Source organism: Grampus griseus (genome assembly GCF_964374135.1).
Source record: "Grampus griseus genome assembly, chromosome: 11".
NCBI lineage: Eukaryota > Metazoa > Chordata > Mammalia > Artiodactyla > Delphinidae > Grampus > Grampus griseus.
In genome coordinates this window covers 49,430,138-49,446,372 of record NC_139005.1, presented here as the reverse complement: position 1 = coordinate 49,446,372, position 16,235 = coordinate 49,430,138, and the positions used below count along the sequence as shown (strand labels likewise).

The window sequence follows — 16,235 nt, the reverse complement described above, 5'->3', positions numbered from 1 at the left end:
TTTTGTAAATAAAGTTTGTTGGAACATAGCCATATCCATTTTTTACATATTGTTTATGGCTACTTTCTTGCTACTACAATGGCAAAGTTGTAGTCGTGACAGAGACCTTACAGACCACTGAGCCAAAAATATTTATTTGATCCTTTACAAAAAGTTTGCTGACCCCTTATTAGCTATTTTTCAATGGAAAATAATTTCTTTTTAAAAAGTAGGTTATTCTCAAGCTCAAGGAGAGAAGCAAAAGTTATAATTAGTAACCAGCAGGGATAGAGAAGAGTTAGAAAGAGGAAACCAGAAACAGTAGAATCCATTATAGATTGTCAGGATAGCCATAAAGTTTGTGACTCCCAAAAACTTCATGTATAATATGCTTAAAATAAACAGTATTGCTAAAAAATACCTGTCCTTGGTATAAACCAGCATCCTGAATGGTGCTGTCTGGTTTATTCAGTGGTTCAAATGTATTACTCATGTATTTGTTCCACAATCTGGTCTCCTTTTCATCTGGAATATTGAAGATTTTTCTTATTTCCTTTTCAATTGTATCTAGATTTAAGGAGGAAAGATATGTAAATATAATATTTAAAAATATACCACAGAGAGTTAAGTGCTCACTAACATAAAAATCCTAAATTTAAATTACTGATATAATAGCAAGAATAGATGAACAAATATGTAGGAAATACATAAAAACAATAAAGAAAAATTTTAAGACCAGGTATACTTTTTAGGAACAAAATGGTAATTATAACTCAGATGATTACTTTGGGAAATTAAGACCTCAAAAGGTAAGAGTTCAATCATATAACACTAAAATATAATTTATGTTATACAGGATGAACTTTAACTTTTTACACATTATAAAATCCATATATTTTCTAATGATATGTTGGAGTTAGAAATTAAAGTATGACTCAGAGATGCCACAGATAAAAAATATTTTAAGTTATAACCAATTTAAGAATAATTTATATTAAGTTGAATACAATTTACAGTTTAAATAGCTATCTAAAATTAAATAGAATATAGGGACACAAAGAAAAGTGCCTTCTTTGAAGAGAGGTCTGAATTGGTCAAAATTTCTTATTTCCAAGGTAAAGCCATATATTTTCTTTATTTCTAAGCCAATTATCTGAACGGAAGAAGTCTTTCTTTTAAAAAACTGGAGCAGTTTAATCTGCTGTAAAATAAGATATAGGAGTGTCTACATGTTTGAGAATAATTAAGTTTCGGTACCATATTTAGATGAATCTTTTAAAGTACATAAACATTAGAAAGAGATATTAGAAAATATTACTATATCTATCAAATTATGGTCAATAACTTACCTAACTTAGACTCAAGAAAATTACACTTAATATATTTTATGGCATATAAAGAAATATGAAATACTTCTAAATTTTAGAATACTTGATTAATTTTGGAAAAACCATTATTTGTAAAATACTAAACCTAAAAATACATGTTCTCTTAAAAAATATAAAAACCCACATCTATCCTACATAATTAAACTTAGTCCAATAACACTGTTTATGTTCTACTTAGCAGCTAATGTTCTTTAATAGTCTTACAGTCAATGACAGTTTGATTAAGGCATTAAATAAGTAGTAAATACTATAGTGTATTTCAAAACCTAATGCAAACTAGCCAGAACATTTAAAAAATTACATTAAAGAAATATAAATATACTGTAAGTACTGCTTTCTATTTTGGCGGCATTGATTTTTTTTATTGAACTGTAAATGTATACAGAAAAATGCACAAATCATCAGTATATAATGATAAATTTCCATAGTGGATACACCCGTGTAAGCAGTACCCAGATCAAGAAACAGAAAATAACGTAGGAAGGACGACAGAGGAAGAAGCCAAGGAAGGGAGGTCATTTTAGTCTTTCTATAAAAATGAATACTTCTTTCCTGATTGAAGAAATAAATCTTGCTCATTGCAAAAATTCAGAAAATACAAGTAGAAATAAAATGTCCACCTAGAAATAACCACTGTTAACATTTTGATACTTCTTCCAGGCATTTTTTCTATTAATACATACATATTTATATACATAATATAATATATACCAACACATATGGAAATGCCCCCTTTATTGAGTTTTGAAAAGGGTAATGCAAAGACCCTGAGATGGGAATGTATTTGGCATGTTTTAGAAGAGAACGGTGCACCAATGTGGCTAAAGTGGAATGAGCAAGGTGGAAATAAGACCATAAAGGTACACATGTAGGATCATACAGAATTGAGGCAGTTATGAAAGTATTCTATTTTATCTGATTAAGAAGAGAAGTCATTTAGGAGTTTTGAGCAGAGAAGTGGTATGATCCAATTGACACTTCAAATGTTCACTTTTGCTGCTAGTGAAAACAAACTGCAGGATGTCAAGGGTGAGAGACTAGGCTACTACAGAAATCCAAACCAAGGTGGTAATTGTGGAAGCAATGTTAAGTGGTCAGACTGGGAATAGATTCTGAAGGCACTGCTTAGAAGATACATTGCTAAATTATATGCAGGGTGAGAAACAGAAAAGAATCAGAATGATACCAAGGGTTTTGGCCTAAGCAATTAGAAGAGTGCAAGTGACGATTACTCAGATGAGGAAAAATGACAGAGTAGTAGCTTTTAGGGGGAAGGGAGAGAGTTTAGTTTCATATATGTTATCTTTAGATTCTCATCAGACACATGTGAAGATATGGAATGGTTGAAACTGGAATTAAGGGAGAGTCTGGGTAGGAGATATAAGACATCAATATACAGAAAAGTATTTAAAGCCAGGGGACTAGAGGAAGTCATCAAGGAAAAGAAAGAAGATCCAAGGACTGAGCATATCACACTGATGTTCTGAGGTCAGAAATATGAAGAGGATCTTACAAAGGACTCTGAGAAGATGCAGCCAGTGAGAACTTGTACCCTGGCAGCCATGTGAAGAGAAAATATTTCTAGATGGAAAAGTCAGTAAGTATGTTAATTTTTGCTGGCACATTAAGAAATGGAAGACTTCGACCACTGGATGTATCAATGTAGAATTAGAGACCATCACAGAAGCAGAACCAAGGAAGTGGTTGGTCTGATTTAGTGGGTTCAAGAGAGAACGGGAGCAGAGGAAGTGGTAGCCAGAAAGCAGTTTGCTTAAACTGAAATTTGGCAAGTGCAGTTGTAGATAATGACAGCCTAGGGTATATCTATGGGAACTGGTGGTTGAGGCTGGATGCAGATCAAGATCACTGGAGTTGAGAATGTCAAGGTATTGAGAACATGTGCATATTTTTCTGTATATTAATCCGACTCTATTAGGCAGTTAATGAAAAGCATAAAGAGATAAAAATATATTAACACAGATAACAGAAATAAAATTATTGTGACAAACATTTCTAGTAGGAACATTTAATAAGAAAGTTAAGCAGTTCTATTAATAAATTTTATAAACATAAAGCATTTTTCAAATTTTATAATAAAATTATTTTTCAGTGGTATCTTTAAAGAAAAAATAAGAACAAGTTTTATCTTCCTTATTGACACATGTTCAATACCCAAATATATCAATTTAGGGAGAAAAATATTAAAAAGGCAAAGTATTTTGGCTCTGAACATGGTAAATTATTTAGATCCTACCTATGGCTACTATCATTTTTATTATAAATCAATGTAGGCATTACTAGCTGAAAATAGAACATTTTATTATTTGGTAAAAACAGAAAACAGGTGCTTATATTTCTTAATTCCATTTACAAAATTTGTATACTGTATTTCATGTACATAGCTATTTTGATCCTTTTTAATCAAGATTGAAAAAACACACAGGGAAAAATATACATCTCGTATTTCCTTTCTTATCAAATTCTTTGTTTCAAAACTCACTTCCTAAAGAAACACAAAATCAACCCAATTAACATTTGCACAGATTGTATAAGGCAGCAAATTAAGAAGTGAGACTCTGGTATAAGAGGCTGGGTTAAGGAGTTAAAATACTGGCTCTATCATTTGGTACCAGGGTGAACCTATGTAGGTTACTTAACCCTTCTTAGCCTAGGCTTTATCACCTTGAAGATGAGGGTACAGTAATGTTGAGGTTTAAATAAGAAATTTCCTGTAAAGTGCCTAAAGCATAGTAAGTATTCAATAACTGCTAACTATTATAACAATAACAATGAAGTTTCTAAAATTCCTGGCTTGATTAATTTTTGCAAAACTTTTTGCTTAAAAAGCAAACTTGCTCTAACATACATTTTCAAACTTTTAAAACTACAGTAAGGAATTGTGTCCCACTATACACATATATGTTGATATTTTCTATTCTGATATTTTCCATTCCATTCTCTTTACTCCACAAACTGCTTAATGACCACGAAAGTACAGACAACACAGTTTGAAAAAACTGTTCTAGTAAGAAATGTTAGCTATATGAAAAAATTTATTCATATACAATTTTAAGGCATATAGCCAATGTAGGTAGCATTTTAAAGTATTAGTAAATTTAAGCTATGCTAATCAACATCTATATAAATCATAAACTTTTTGAAGCAGAGATTCTTTACAAATCATCTCCTTGATAATTCTTACCTAGTACTTAACGTAAAAACTCCAAAATGCTTGTTTTCAGTTCAGAAATTAAACCTTAGATCTTCATATAACGAGTTTTAAAATATTTTTCAGTGAACTAATGTTCTAAAATAAGTTTCTTATTGTCTCATATAACTTTTATATATATATATATAAAAAATTTTCCTATAGAAATGAGGTAAGAAACAAAGAAACTTTAATACCAAAAGTTTAATACCAAACTTTAACTAGAAAATACCAAACTTTAAAATAACTAGAAAACATTACCTACATCAAGCATTTAAGAGGTAGCTTATTTATATTCCAATTGGCTGAACATTTCAGAAGTTAGTCTCTGAATTAATTTTAATAGGTCATCTTTGTTGGACAGACTTACAGATTCTTAAAGATTCTTAAATATCATGATTAATGTAATTCTATACATTTAAAACTTTCAGTTCTTAGGATATAGAAATGTTTTACTTTCCTGAATATGTTCCAAAAATCTAGAACTGAAAACGTTAAGTACTTTATCCATAATAATACTTTATCCATAATAATGTAATGAAATGACATTTATATGGAGTTCCTAACATTTTAAGCATTCATTTTAGAAAGATGACTGTGTGAGTTTATTGAAATTGCATCTCAACTTACAAATGCTCTAGGTAAATAAAGAGAGGGAAAATAAAAAATCCATACATAATGTCTGGCAAAAACATTAGGATTAACCAAGCATTAGAAATTGAAGAATGGTACTATTTCATGAAAATTATGAGTTAAAAGCATTTTTCTGCAGTGAAATGGCTATGTGGTGAAAGTCAAATGTACTTAAGAAATTCAGAAATATTTTTATTTACTTTTAATAAAGTGTACTTAATGACTGGTTCCAACAAGAAAAGCTATATGGTGCTATAATTCATAAATTTTCTAATTTTTCTTTCTAAGTTCTACATTAAGTGTTATGTCCTTCTCCAGTGTCCATTTGCACTTTCCAACAAGATCAATGTTATTGCCATTAATCTTCTGTTCCAAAAACTTTATTTGAAAATAACAACCTTTTATAATTTTTATTTTGAGTTGTGTCTTATCAAAAAGTACTGCAATTCTGTTATTAAATACATAATCATTTATTTAAAAAACATTTTATTCAATATATTCTTTTTTTAAATTGAAGTACAATTGACATACAACATTGTATTAGTTTTAGGTGTATGACAGAATGGTTCAACATTTGTATACATCACTAAGTGATCACCACAATAAGTGACCATCTGTCACCATACAAAGTTAGAAAAACTTTTTCCTTGTGATGAGAACTTTTAAGATTTACTTTCTTAGCAACTTTCAAATTTGCAATTCAATATTATTGACCATAGTCACCATGCTGTACATTATATCCTCATGACTTACTGGAAGTTTATACCTCTTAATCCCCTTCACCCTATTTCACCCAACCTCCAAGCCCCTCCCATCTGGCAGCCACCAATCTGTTCTCTGAATCTATGAGTTTTATTTTGTTATTCAATACATTCTTGATCTTAAATTAACATGTGGCTTTTAAACAGAATTATAAATTTACATGTATTTAAATATACATTTATATGTGTAGATAGGTAAATATATAAAGATATATAAATACATAGAAGGAGTTAGGCACACTTATATTTGATATATAACACTGTAACCTACTCATTATTAAAAAAAAATCAGTGAGTCATATTAATGCTAAGCCCGCTGCTGTAAGTAGCTACTTAATTTTGTATTTATAGAGTCCAAAGAATAAACTGTGAGAAAAAAAGAAAATAAATGGTCATTTTTCATGCTAAGAATGGTAAATTATCATTATTATTATTGATATATATATTACATTACCCGACAAAGTTTTACCTAAGCAAGTTTTTATTTAAAGTTCTACTTCAATTTATAGTCATGTTACAAACATGATATGTATTTTCAAATGCTAAATTAAAACAATTATTTGATTTTTTTTTAAAAGTAAAATGGCACAAATATTAAACTCATTTAATAATGTAAAGTAGACCTAGAAATGATAAATAATTCAACTCTAAGCTAAGACATATTGAATGATGCTTGGAAACCTGTAATGTCTAAGGATAAACACTTAAAATGGTTATCATCTTCGTAGCATATAACTAATAGAATTTTAAATAAATTTCTAATAGCAATGGTTTAACAAAGAAACAGGATCTTGCATTACCTATTGTGTCAGCTTTGCTAAATCTTCGAGTTACAACATTGTTCATGTTTCCATTTTCACAGAGCTTCAATTCTGTGAGATATACTTCTACTTTGCAGTGCTTTACAAACATACCCTGTTCAACCACCTAAAAAACAAAACAAATTGGTTCAGCTATAGCTTGATATATTTCACTGTTTTGAATAACAATACATTTCTCTAAAGAGGCTTTAGAAAAAACCTACAGATCTCCAGTGAGAAACTAGTAACTATTAAAACCCATCAGTAAAAAATAATAGATATTGGATAGCTGAAAAAGAAAGGAACATTTTTGGAAATTTTAATATTTAACAGAATGTGAATAATCATGACACAAACATTAACGGACAGTTTAGAAAGGCATTCTACTACTCTATGAAGATACTTTGGTATACTATAAATAATGAATACATTTAGTATTTATGATGAGAAAGTGAATGCAAAGTGTAAATACAGCTCTGATTAAAGATACAGACATACTTTCAGCTTTTAGTACTTGATCTCAAGCAGAAAACCTTTAAAAATTGTAAGTTTTATACAATTTCAGTTAGCAACAGCTATAATATCATTCTATACGTTAAAATAAATCTTTTAAAATAATAACTACAAATTACTGTTGCCAAAATATCCAGCTATGCCCTGTAACTGATACGTTAGTTTTCCATCCTAAGATGACTTTGTTTGACCTTTAAATACATACTCAGTAATTCTGTGCAACAAATGAAAAAAAAAAAAAGCTGCTAAACATGCAAGCAATAAGGCAGAAAAAGAGAAAATATGTATACATTAGGTTCACCTTATTAATAAGTATATTTCCTTTTGATCTTCTAAAGGTTAACTGTAGGATTTCAGCCATGAACACTGTTTCTGAAAATAGTAATCGGCCTGATATGTGATACATTAGACAAATATGGCAAAAGGGAGGCTCCAAATGACTGTTGTACTCACACGCTTTGCATCAATTCAATAAGGGACTCATAAATTTGTCTTTCACTTGCAGGGAATTGTTTTAGCTCAAAAAGTTCAAATGTAGTTTGTCTAGTATTTAAAATATCCAATCCAATGCTAATTTTTATGATATTTTGTCACATATATTCTCCTAATTATACTTGTTACATTCACATTTCTAAAACAACCAACAGCATGCACTTCCCATGTTAACTTAACCCATTTTACAAACTAATATACAACTGTTTAACCCTGAACTAATTAAATTTGTTTTATACTTTATTTGAAGGATTTTGCTTTATGCTTATTTGAAGTTACAAAGGAAGCAAAGGATATTACATCATTTCTAAGATTACTTGAAGCTGTAAAGCTAGGAATCAAATATTCTTATTAATCAGAAATTTCTGCTCTGGGAGTCAATATGTGAGTAAGAATCCTAAAATAATATATCAAGTTAGTTACTAATCATCGGTAGGTTGCCAAAACTGAGGTACCTACAGGTCTCTTTTTATTGGCTGGGGGGGGGGCGGGTGGGGGGGGGAATGACTAACAATACAGCAGGTAATGGGATAAAGAAACAGGATAAAATAACAAAAAATAAGAAAATCCCTCATTATGATTTATATTGAGGTATATATTTTCTAAGTAAGCATAGTTTTTTAAAAAATGAGAATCTTCATAAAACTAATAGATATTTTCCTGGAAAGAATCTGGTGATTTAACTGTCAGAAACTCACTGTCAACAATGAAAACAAAACATCAGTTCACTATTTCACTATTGTATGTAAGACAGATAACTAACAAGGACCTAAAACAAGGGCACTCTACTCAATATTCTGTGATAACCTATACGATAAAAGAATCTAAAAAAGAATGGATATATGTATAGGTGTAACTGAATCACTTTAATGTACACCCGAAACTAACACAACACTGTAAATCAACTATACTCCAATAAAATTTTAAAAAAATCAAGATTATTTCAAAACTCATTCTTTATTGGGATTCAGAATATTTCTCATTTTTCCTCTTTTCTCCAACAGTATCTTACATTGCTAAAACCCTCATTAACATTACTCAGAATACTACTACTGTATTTATAAGATATTTTACTGTTTCCAAAAGTAGTGTATTAAAAAGCAGTTCTTTTAAGGAAGATATGAGTTTGTTCTCAAACAATTTTTATTTGAAAGAACCAGACTGTATGAATGATTAAAGCTTGAATACAACAGCATCACAGCAGAGAAAAATAATTAGCATATTTATGTATGTGTCATAATCATATGTATATTACTTGTTCATATATAGCAACTCCTTTATATTTGTTTATATAAAGTATCCTACCTTCATTAAAAATGTTTGTGTTGAAAATAATCATTTAAAATGATGGCTATTAAGACTGTAACAGGAAGAAATAGGCTTAGAAAAAACAGGATACAAAGTTTTACCTAGTTATTATAACTATTAAGATATACATTTGAAATAAGACAGGAAGGTGAATATTCAGAAATAACAGTTATGTTTCAGAATTAGAGGTGACAGCTAAAGTGTTTTTTTCCTAAGTGAATATAATGTTGTTGAAATCTGTGCTTGGATTCTATTAATTCATGGCCACAATGAAGGTCAAGTTTTTTTACTAAGTTAGTTAGGGAAATATGTTTATGCTAAATTAAAATAAATATAATTTCCATTTGTTCATTTTGCTGTGAATATTAGACAGCATTTTGACTAAAGCTATGAAATATACCTGATAAAGCTAACGTAGTCTACTCTTTATATTGGCATATGACTGCTCCCCCCTTGGAAACAGAAAGTAATTTCTAAAGAAATCTAGTACTTTAAAACAATTTGATAACACTGGGCCTAAAAGACACATTTACTATTTCTGAGGAGTTAGCTACATTCACTTTGGCAGCACTTACTGAGCATCTATGCTTAGCGCTAGAAATACACAGGTGAATTAGACCCAGTCCCTGGAATCAGGGTGAGAACACCCAGTGGTAAAGACAGAGAGACTAGTAGAGAAAATATAACACAACTATGAAATCACAGGTGTTAACGTATAACAAACAAATCCTACTTGTGATGTTTTATACAAATATTTCAAGATATATTTCTTCAGAAACAAGGACTCAAACATAACCATAAAAACATTATCACACCTAAAATATTAAAACTAATCCCTTAATATCGAATATTCATTACATTAAAATTAAATTAATTAAAATCATTTTTAATATAGATCCAAATAAAACCCATACACTGCAAATGACTGATAAGTCTCAAGTGTCTTTTAACTGAAAAGTTCACCATCAATCTTTTTATTCTTGCAATTTTTAGTAAGACTAGTTCATAGGGATTGTGAGATATATTCTAAACAAGATGCAAATAATGTCTAGTTGCCCCTCTTTTTATGATGTTGGTAGACATTAATTAACCAGCACCTAGATCAGCAGTGGGCTAACTATGATCCACAGGCTAAATCTCGCTCATCATCTATTTTTGTAAATAACATTTTACTGGAACACAGTTATTCCCATTCATTTATGTGTCACCTATGGCTGTTTTTGCACCCAAAACAGCAGAGATGAGTAGTTCCACAGTGACCATTTTGGCCCACAAAGCTGAAAATATTTGCTATCTGGCTTTTTACAGAAAAAGTTTGGTGACCCCCTAACCATCAACTCATTAGGTCTTAATTCTGCTCAGTAATGTTTCATAATTTTCATTGTAGAGAAGTAATTTTGTAAGGTTTATTTCTATGTACTTTGATCTGTTGTAAACATTATTTTAAAATTCAACTTTATTTGTTGCTGATAAATAACTGGTTTTTCTATATTTACCTTATATCTAACCACCTTGTGAAACTTAATTATTGATTTTAATGGTTTGTTAGTACAACTTTTGGAATTTTCAACATATAAAATCATGTCTTCTAGAACATTACAATTTCTTTATTTTCAATCCTTATTCTTTGAGTTATTTTCCCTGCATTACCACACTGGCTAAGACCTCTAATATAGTTATCCTTGTCTTGTCCCTGATTGGAGAGGAAGAGCTTTGAATATTTTACCAATAAGTATGTCTGAAATAGGTTTCTATTTCTAGCTTTTCTTAAAAAAGTCATACATAGATATTGAGTTTTATCAAATGCTTTTTCTGCATCTACTGAGATGGTTTTTCTACTTTACTCAGATAATACAAAAATTATAATAAGTGATTTTCAAAGTAAAACCAAAATTGCATTTGAAAAAATCCAGCCTGGCCATTTTTTAACTCCTTTTTTGCATACTGCTGGGTTTGGCTTGCTAATATTGTATAAATTATTTGGTATTGTGTTACTAAATATTTGGTTGAATATTTACTGGTGATGCCTTCTGGAGCTACAGTTTTCTTTGTGAAAAGATTTTTATTTAATGATTTAATTTCTTTATTCAGACAGGGCAATTGAGATTTTCTATTTATTTCAACACTTGTATTTTTCTAGAAATCTGTCCACTTCACCTAAATTTTTAAATTACATAAAATTATTCAAAATTAATCTTTTAAAAAAGTCTTTAGACTCTGCTATGATGTCCCCTTTTTCATTCCTAATATAGGTGATTTGGGCCTACTTTCCTTTTATTCCTGATCAATCTTGCCAGGACTCATCTTTATTTTACTGATCTAATTCGAACATTCTTTATGATGAGCCAACTTTGTTCATTTAATGTAAAAAATTTTTTTCTATTTTATTAATGTCTACTTCATATTATTCTTTCTTTTTGTGTGTGTGTGTGGTATGCGGGCCTCTCACTGTTGTGGCCTCTCCTGTTGCAGAGCACAGGCTCCGGACGTGCAGGCTCAGCGGTCATGGCTCACGGGCCCAGCCGCTCCACGGCATGCGGGATCCTCCCGGACCAGGGCATGAACCTGTGTCCCCTGCATCGGCAGGCCGACTCTCAACCACTGCGCCACCAGGGAAGCCCTATTATTTCTTGATTAGGCTTAATTTCCTTTTCTTCTCTTCTTGAGAACAGTCTTTCTTCTTTTTCCAGTATTTACATTTAAGCTATAAAGTTCCTTCTAAGAATGACTTTAGTCATTCTTTTATGATGCATCATTATTACTCAGTTCAAAATATGTCTAACTTTACTTTTTATATCTTCTTTGACCTAAGGATTACTTAGGAGTATATTGTTCCATTTCTAGGTAGCTGAGAGACCATCTAGTTGTCTTTCTGTTACAGACTTGTAAATTCCCCTGAGGACAGAAAATACACTGAATAATTTCTATCATTAGAAATATATTGGAATTTGCTTGATGGCCCAGCATGTGGTTAATTTTGGTAAAACTTCCAGTTACAAAATTTTTGTATTCTGCATTGACTAAGTGCAACGCATGTCAATTAGGTCATGGTGGTTAATCATGTTGTTCAAATCTGCTTCCAAGTTCATTCGTGTGTTGTTGGCAGGCCTCCGTTCCTCTCCAGCTGTTGGCAGAGACTTTTAGTTCCTCATCATGTGAGTCTTTCCATAGGCTGCCTGCATGGCATATGGCTTCACTCAGAGTGACTGATCCAAGAGAGAGCCAGAGAGCACTCCAGTATCTTTCACAAACTCAGAAACAACATACTATCACTTCTGCCATATTTTACTGGTCACAGAGACCGACTCTGGTATGATGTAGATTACATAAGAGTGTGAATAACAGGAGGTGGCGATAACTTGGGAGCATCTGTGAGGTTGTCTACCACAGTAAAACCTCTGGTACCCAATAAGTCACAGACCCTCCCACCAACATGCAAAATACACTCCACCCCCCACAAAGGCCCCCACTAGTCTCATCCTATTACAGCATCAATTCAAAGTTCAGAAACTTGTCATTTATATCTGACTAAGGTACAGATGAGGATCCTTGGGCATAGTTCCTTAAGCATCTCGGGTATAGTTCCTCTTGATCTACAGGCCTGTGAAATAAAAGATAAATACTGAAAGTTCCTTGGTTAGGGCTCACTTTTGCCTTGACATGAAAATGACTCTTCATAACATTTGCTTTTGTTTTCTGAGTCATCCTTTTTTTCATGTAAGTTAGCACATGTTTGCAGTTGAGTAAATTCTTAGTCTGATTCCTGCTTGTAGCAGTCTGCAAGGGCAAAGGCCTCTTTAATTTTATACTGTCTCTGCAGTCCAAGATGGCAGTGGGTCTTGAAAACACTGTGCGTCTCCAGTGGATCCCACTGGAGTTCAACCTAGTAGGCAAAAGTCACAACCACAAATGTCCTCTAGCTAAGTCCTTTCTACCTTGGGTTTATACTGAGAAGGCTCAGGGACATTGCCCTAAAGCTTCTTAGAAGCCCTACTGTTCCTAGAAGCCACATATTGAAAGATGGTATAAAGTACACCCTGAAATCCTTTAAAGGGCCCTTTTTTCTGAAGAGTATTGTGAGGCACCACCTTCAACTTTTCTGAGGTCTTAACAAAGAAATTTTACAGTCACAACCTTGGCTTCAACTTTAGAACTGCTTTCTTGAGAGTGCCTCGAGTTTGATCTTTGCTTGGAAATATTTCTTAGTTTTAGTGTTGTTTGTCATCTGGAGAGGCTAATTTTCAAGACTAGCAAGTCTTGGCTCTTTTTTATTTAACAGTTCTTTCTTTAGCTTCTCTTTTCTCGTATCTGACTAAAGGCAGCACAAGAAGAAACCCAGCAGTACTTTCAACATTTTGGCAGATTGTTTAGTTCATAAATATATTTTTTATCTTTCAGTTTACTGCAGATTGACACGTTGTTAAACTTTCTGCCACCTTATAACAAAAATCACTGGGTTCCAATAAGATTTTCCTCACTTTCCTTTAAGATCTCACTGGCAGCCTCCTCAAAGTCTAAAATTCTACTACCAATTTATTCAAGGCACGTTAGGCTTTCATTAATACTCTTAAAATTCTTACAGCTTCTATCCACTGCCCAGCTCCAAAGTCACCACCACATCTCAAGTTTTTGTTACGGTTGCATGCAACTTCCAGGAACCAAAATCAGTATTAGCTACCTACTACTGCATAATAAATTACCCCAAGTTGATCAGCTTAACAAAGCAAACATTATCTCACATAGTTTCTGAGGGTCAAGAATCTGGAGCAGCTTAGCTGGACTGTTCCGGCGTGGGGTCTCTCACGAGGTTGTTGTCAAGCTGTGGACTGGGACTTCAATTATCTGGAAGCTCAAATGAGACTGTAGGATTCACTTCCAAGCTCTCTCACATCGTTGTTAGCAGGCCTCCATTCCTCTCTATTGGCCAGAGATCTCAATTCCTTAACATGTGAGCCCCTCCATAGTCTGCCTGAATGTGCAGCTGAATTTCCCAGACTGAGAAATGAGAGAGAGCAAGAGGGCGTGTGCACCCAAGATGTAAGCCAAGGTGTCTTTTATAATCTAATCTTTTCTTTTTTAATAAGGTACAACTGACATATAACATTACATTAGTTTCAGGTGTATAACACAACTATTCAATATTTGTATATATGGTGAAATGATCACCACAGTAAGTCTAGTTAACATCCATCACCCTACATAGTTACACTTTTTTTTCCTGTGATGACAACTTTTAAGATCTTCTAGAACTCTTAGCAATTTTCAAATATACAATATAATATTTTAACTATAGTCACCATGCTGTACAATACATCCCCATAACTTATTTACTTTATAACTGTAAGTTTATCCTTTTGACCTAAAACTTAATCTTGAAAGTGATATACTTTACCATTACTTCTGCTATATGTCACTGGGCACAAAGACCAGTACAATACCAAGATGCTGGTACAAAGTGGATGGGGACTATCCAAGGCTGTGGACATGAGGAGGTAGAGATAATGGGGGTTGTCTTGGGGGCAACTATCTTAACGTATATTCTAATATTCTTATACACTTTAATTTTATACATATTTTCACCGTCATAAGGAATTATTACTATTTTAAACAGCACGCCTTAACATCTATTCACAATATGTGCTTTTGTCAGTCAACATTTTTTCCTGTGTCTCCAAGATTCCATACGGAGTAATTTTTCATTCTGAAGACTGTTTCGTATTTCCTTTAGTGCAAGTCTGCTGGTAACAAATCCTATCAATTTGTTTATCTGAAAACAGCTTTTGTCACCATTATTCTGAAGGATCTTTTCCTTGGTCATAGAATTCAAGGTTAGCAGTTATTTTCTTTCAGCATCTTGAAGATACACTATTATTTTCTTGGCATTCATTTCTCTTGAGAAATCACTTCTTTGTCTTACCCTTACTTTGAAGGTAATATATCTTTTCTTCTGGCTACTATCAGGAATATCTTTGTTTCTCAACAGTTTTACTGTGTATAGTTTTGTTTGCATTTTTTTCAGCTTGGGATTCACAGCATTTCTTTAATGTGTAGCATGATACCTTTCACCATTTTTGGAAAATTCTCAGCTATTACTTCCAGTATTACCTCTACCCCATTTTGTCTTTCCTTTTCTTTGAGGAGTCCACTTGTATGCTAATCTTATTCACTGTATTCCATGTGCCCGTCTGCTTTTTTCTTTATTTTCCATTCTTCAGTGTCTTTAAGCTTTGGTCAATATATTTTCTATTGATGTTGTCATTTAGTTTACACATTCTCTCTTTATTTTTAGCCTAGTATTTCACTCAAATAATATGTCCTTAATATTTTCATATTATTGTTCAGTTTTAAAATTATATTTGATTCTTTTCAACTATCTTTTATTTTTTTGAACATAACAAGCACAGGGTTTTAAGGTTTCTGTCTGATAATTCCATTATCTGGATTCCTCACGTGTCTGTTTCTATTACCTATAGTTTCTCTTGGATTTTGGTCCCATTGTACTTCCTCCTCATTTACCTGTTTTGTTTCTGTTTTAAATTGAATGCCTGACATTTTAGGTGAGACAGTTTAGTGATGATTTTAGGTCCAGGGAGATGGTTAACTTTGTTTCTACATGACAGTAGGAGCACTACCAATTCCAGATTCCTCAATGCAATCAGAGATTAGTAAAATTCAAAGCTGGGGCTTCCCTGGTGGCGCAGTGGTTGACAGTTCGCCTGCCAATGCAGGGGACACGGGTTCATGCCCCGGTCCAGGGAGATCCAACATGCCGAGAAGCGGCTGCGCCCGTGAGCCATGGCCGCTGAGCCTGCGTGTCCGGAGCCTGTGCTCCGCAACGGGTGAGACTGCAACAGAGGAAAGCCCATGTACTGCAAAAAAACAAAAAAAAAAACAAAGCTGGGCTTCAGACTCTAAAAACCAGTCTATTCTTTTAAGTAAGTTCCACTGGCATAAGAGTCTGTTCTTTGAGTTCACAGGCATCAGAAATATATCAAACATGGAAATTCCCAGACTTACTGATTTAATTTTGGAGGAAGACACTTTTTAATAAGTACTCTAGGTAATTTTATACACACTAAAGTTTTTTTCCTTTTTACATCTTTATTGGCGTATAATTGCTTTACAATGCTGTGTTAGTTTCTGCTTTATAACA

The 16,235-nt window shown here is 32.5% G+C and overlaps 1 protein-coding gene across 3 annotated transcripts in view; it reads right to left on the bottom strand.

The window, feature by feature from the left end:
- The window catches only part of USP15 (ubiquitin specific peptidase 15), a 127,102-nt gene that overhangs the window by 74,095 nt on the left and 36,772 nt on the right, over positions 1-16,235 (bottom strand). For 2 of the 3 annotated variants that reach the window (XM_082665047.1, XM_082665048.1), the window contains exons 4-5: positions 6,770-6,896; positions 401-546 (exon numbers count right to left, since the gene is read on the bottom strand). In XM_082665047.1, the coding sequence (XP_082521173.1) occupies positions 401-546; positions 6,770-6,896 (273 nt within the window). Of the gene's footprint in view, positions 1-400; positions 547-6,769; positions 6,897-7,583; positions 7,646-16,235 lie in introns of those variants that run through there. The other variant, XM_082665049.1, reaches the window with a different exon arrangement.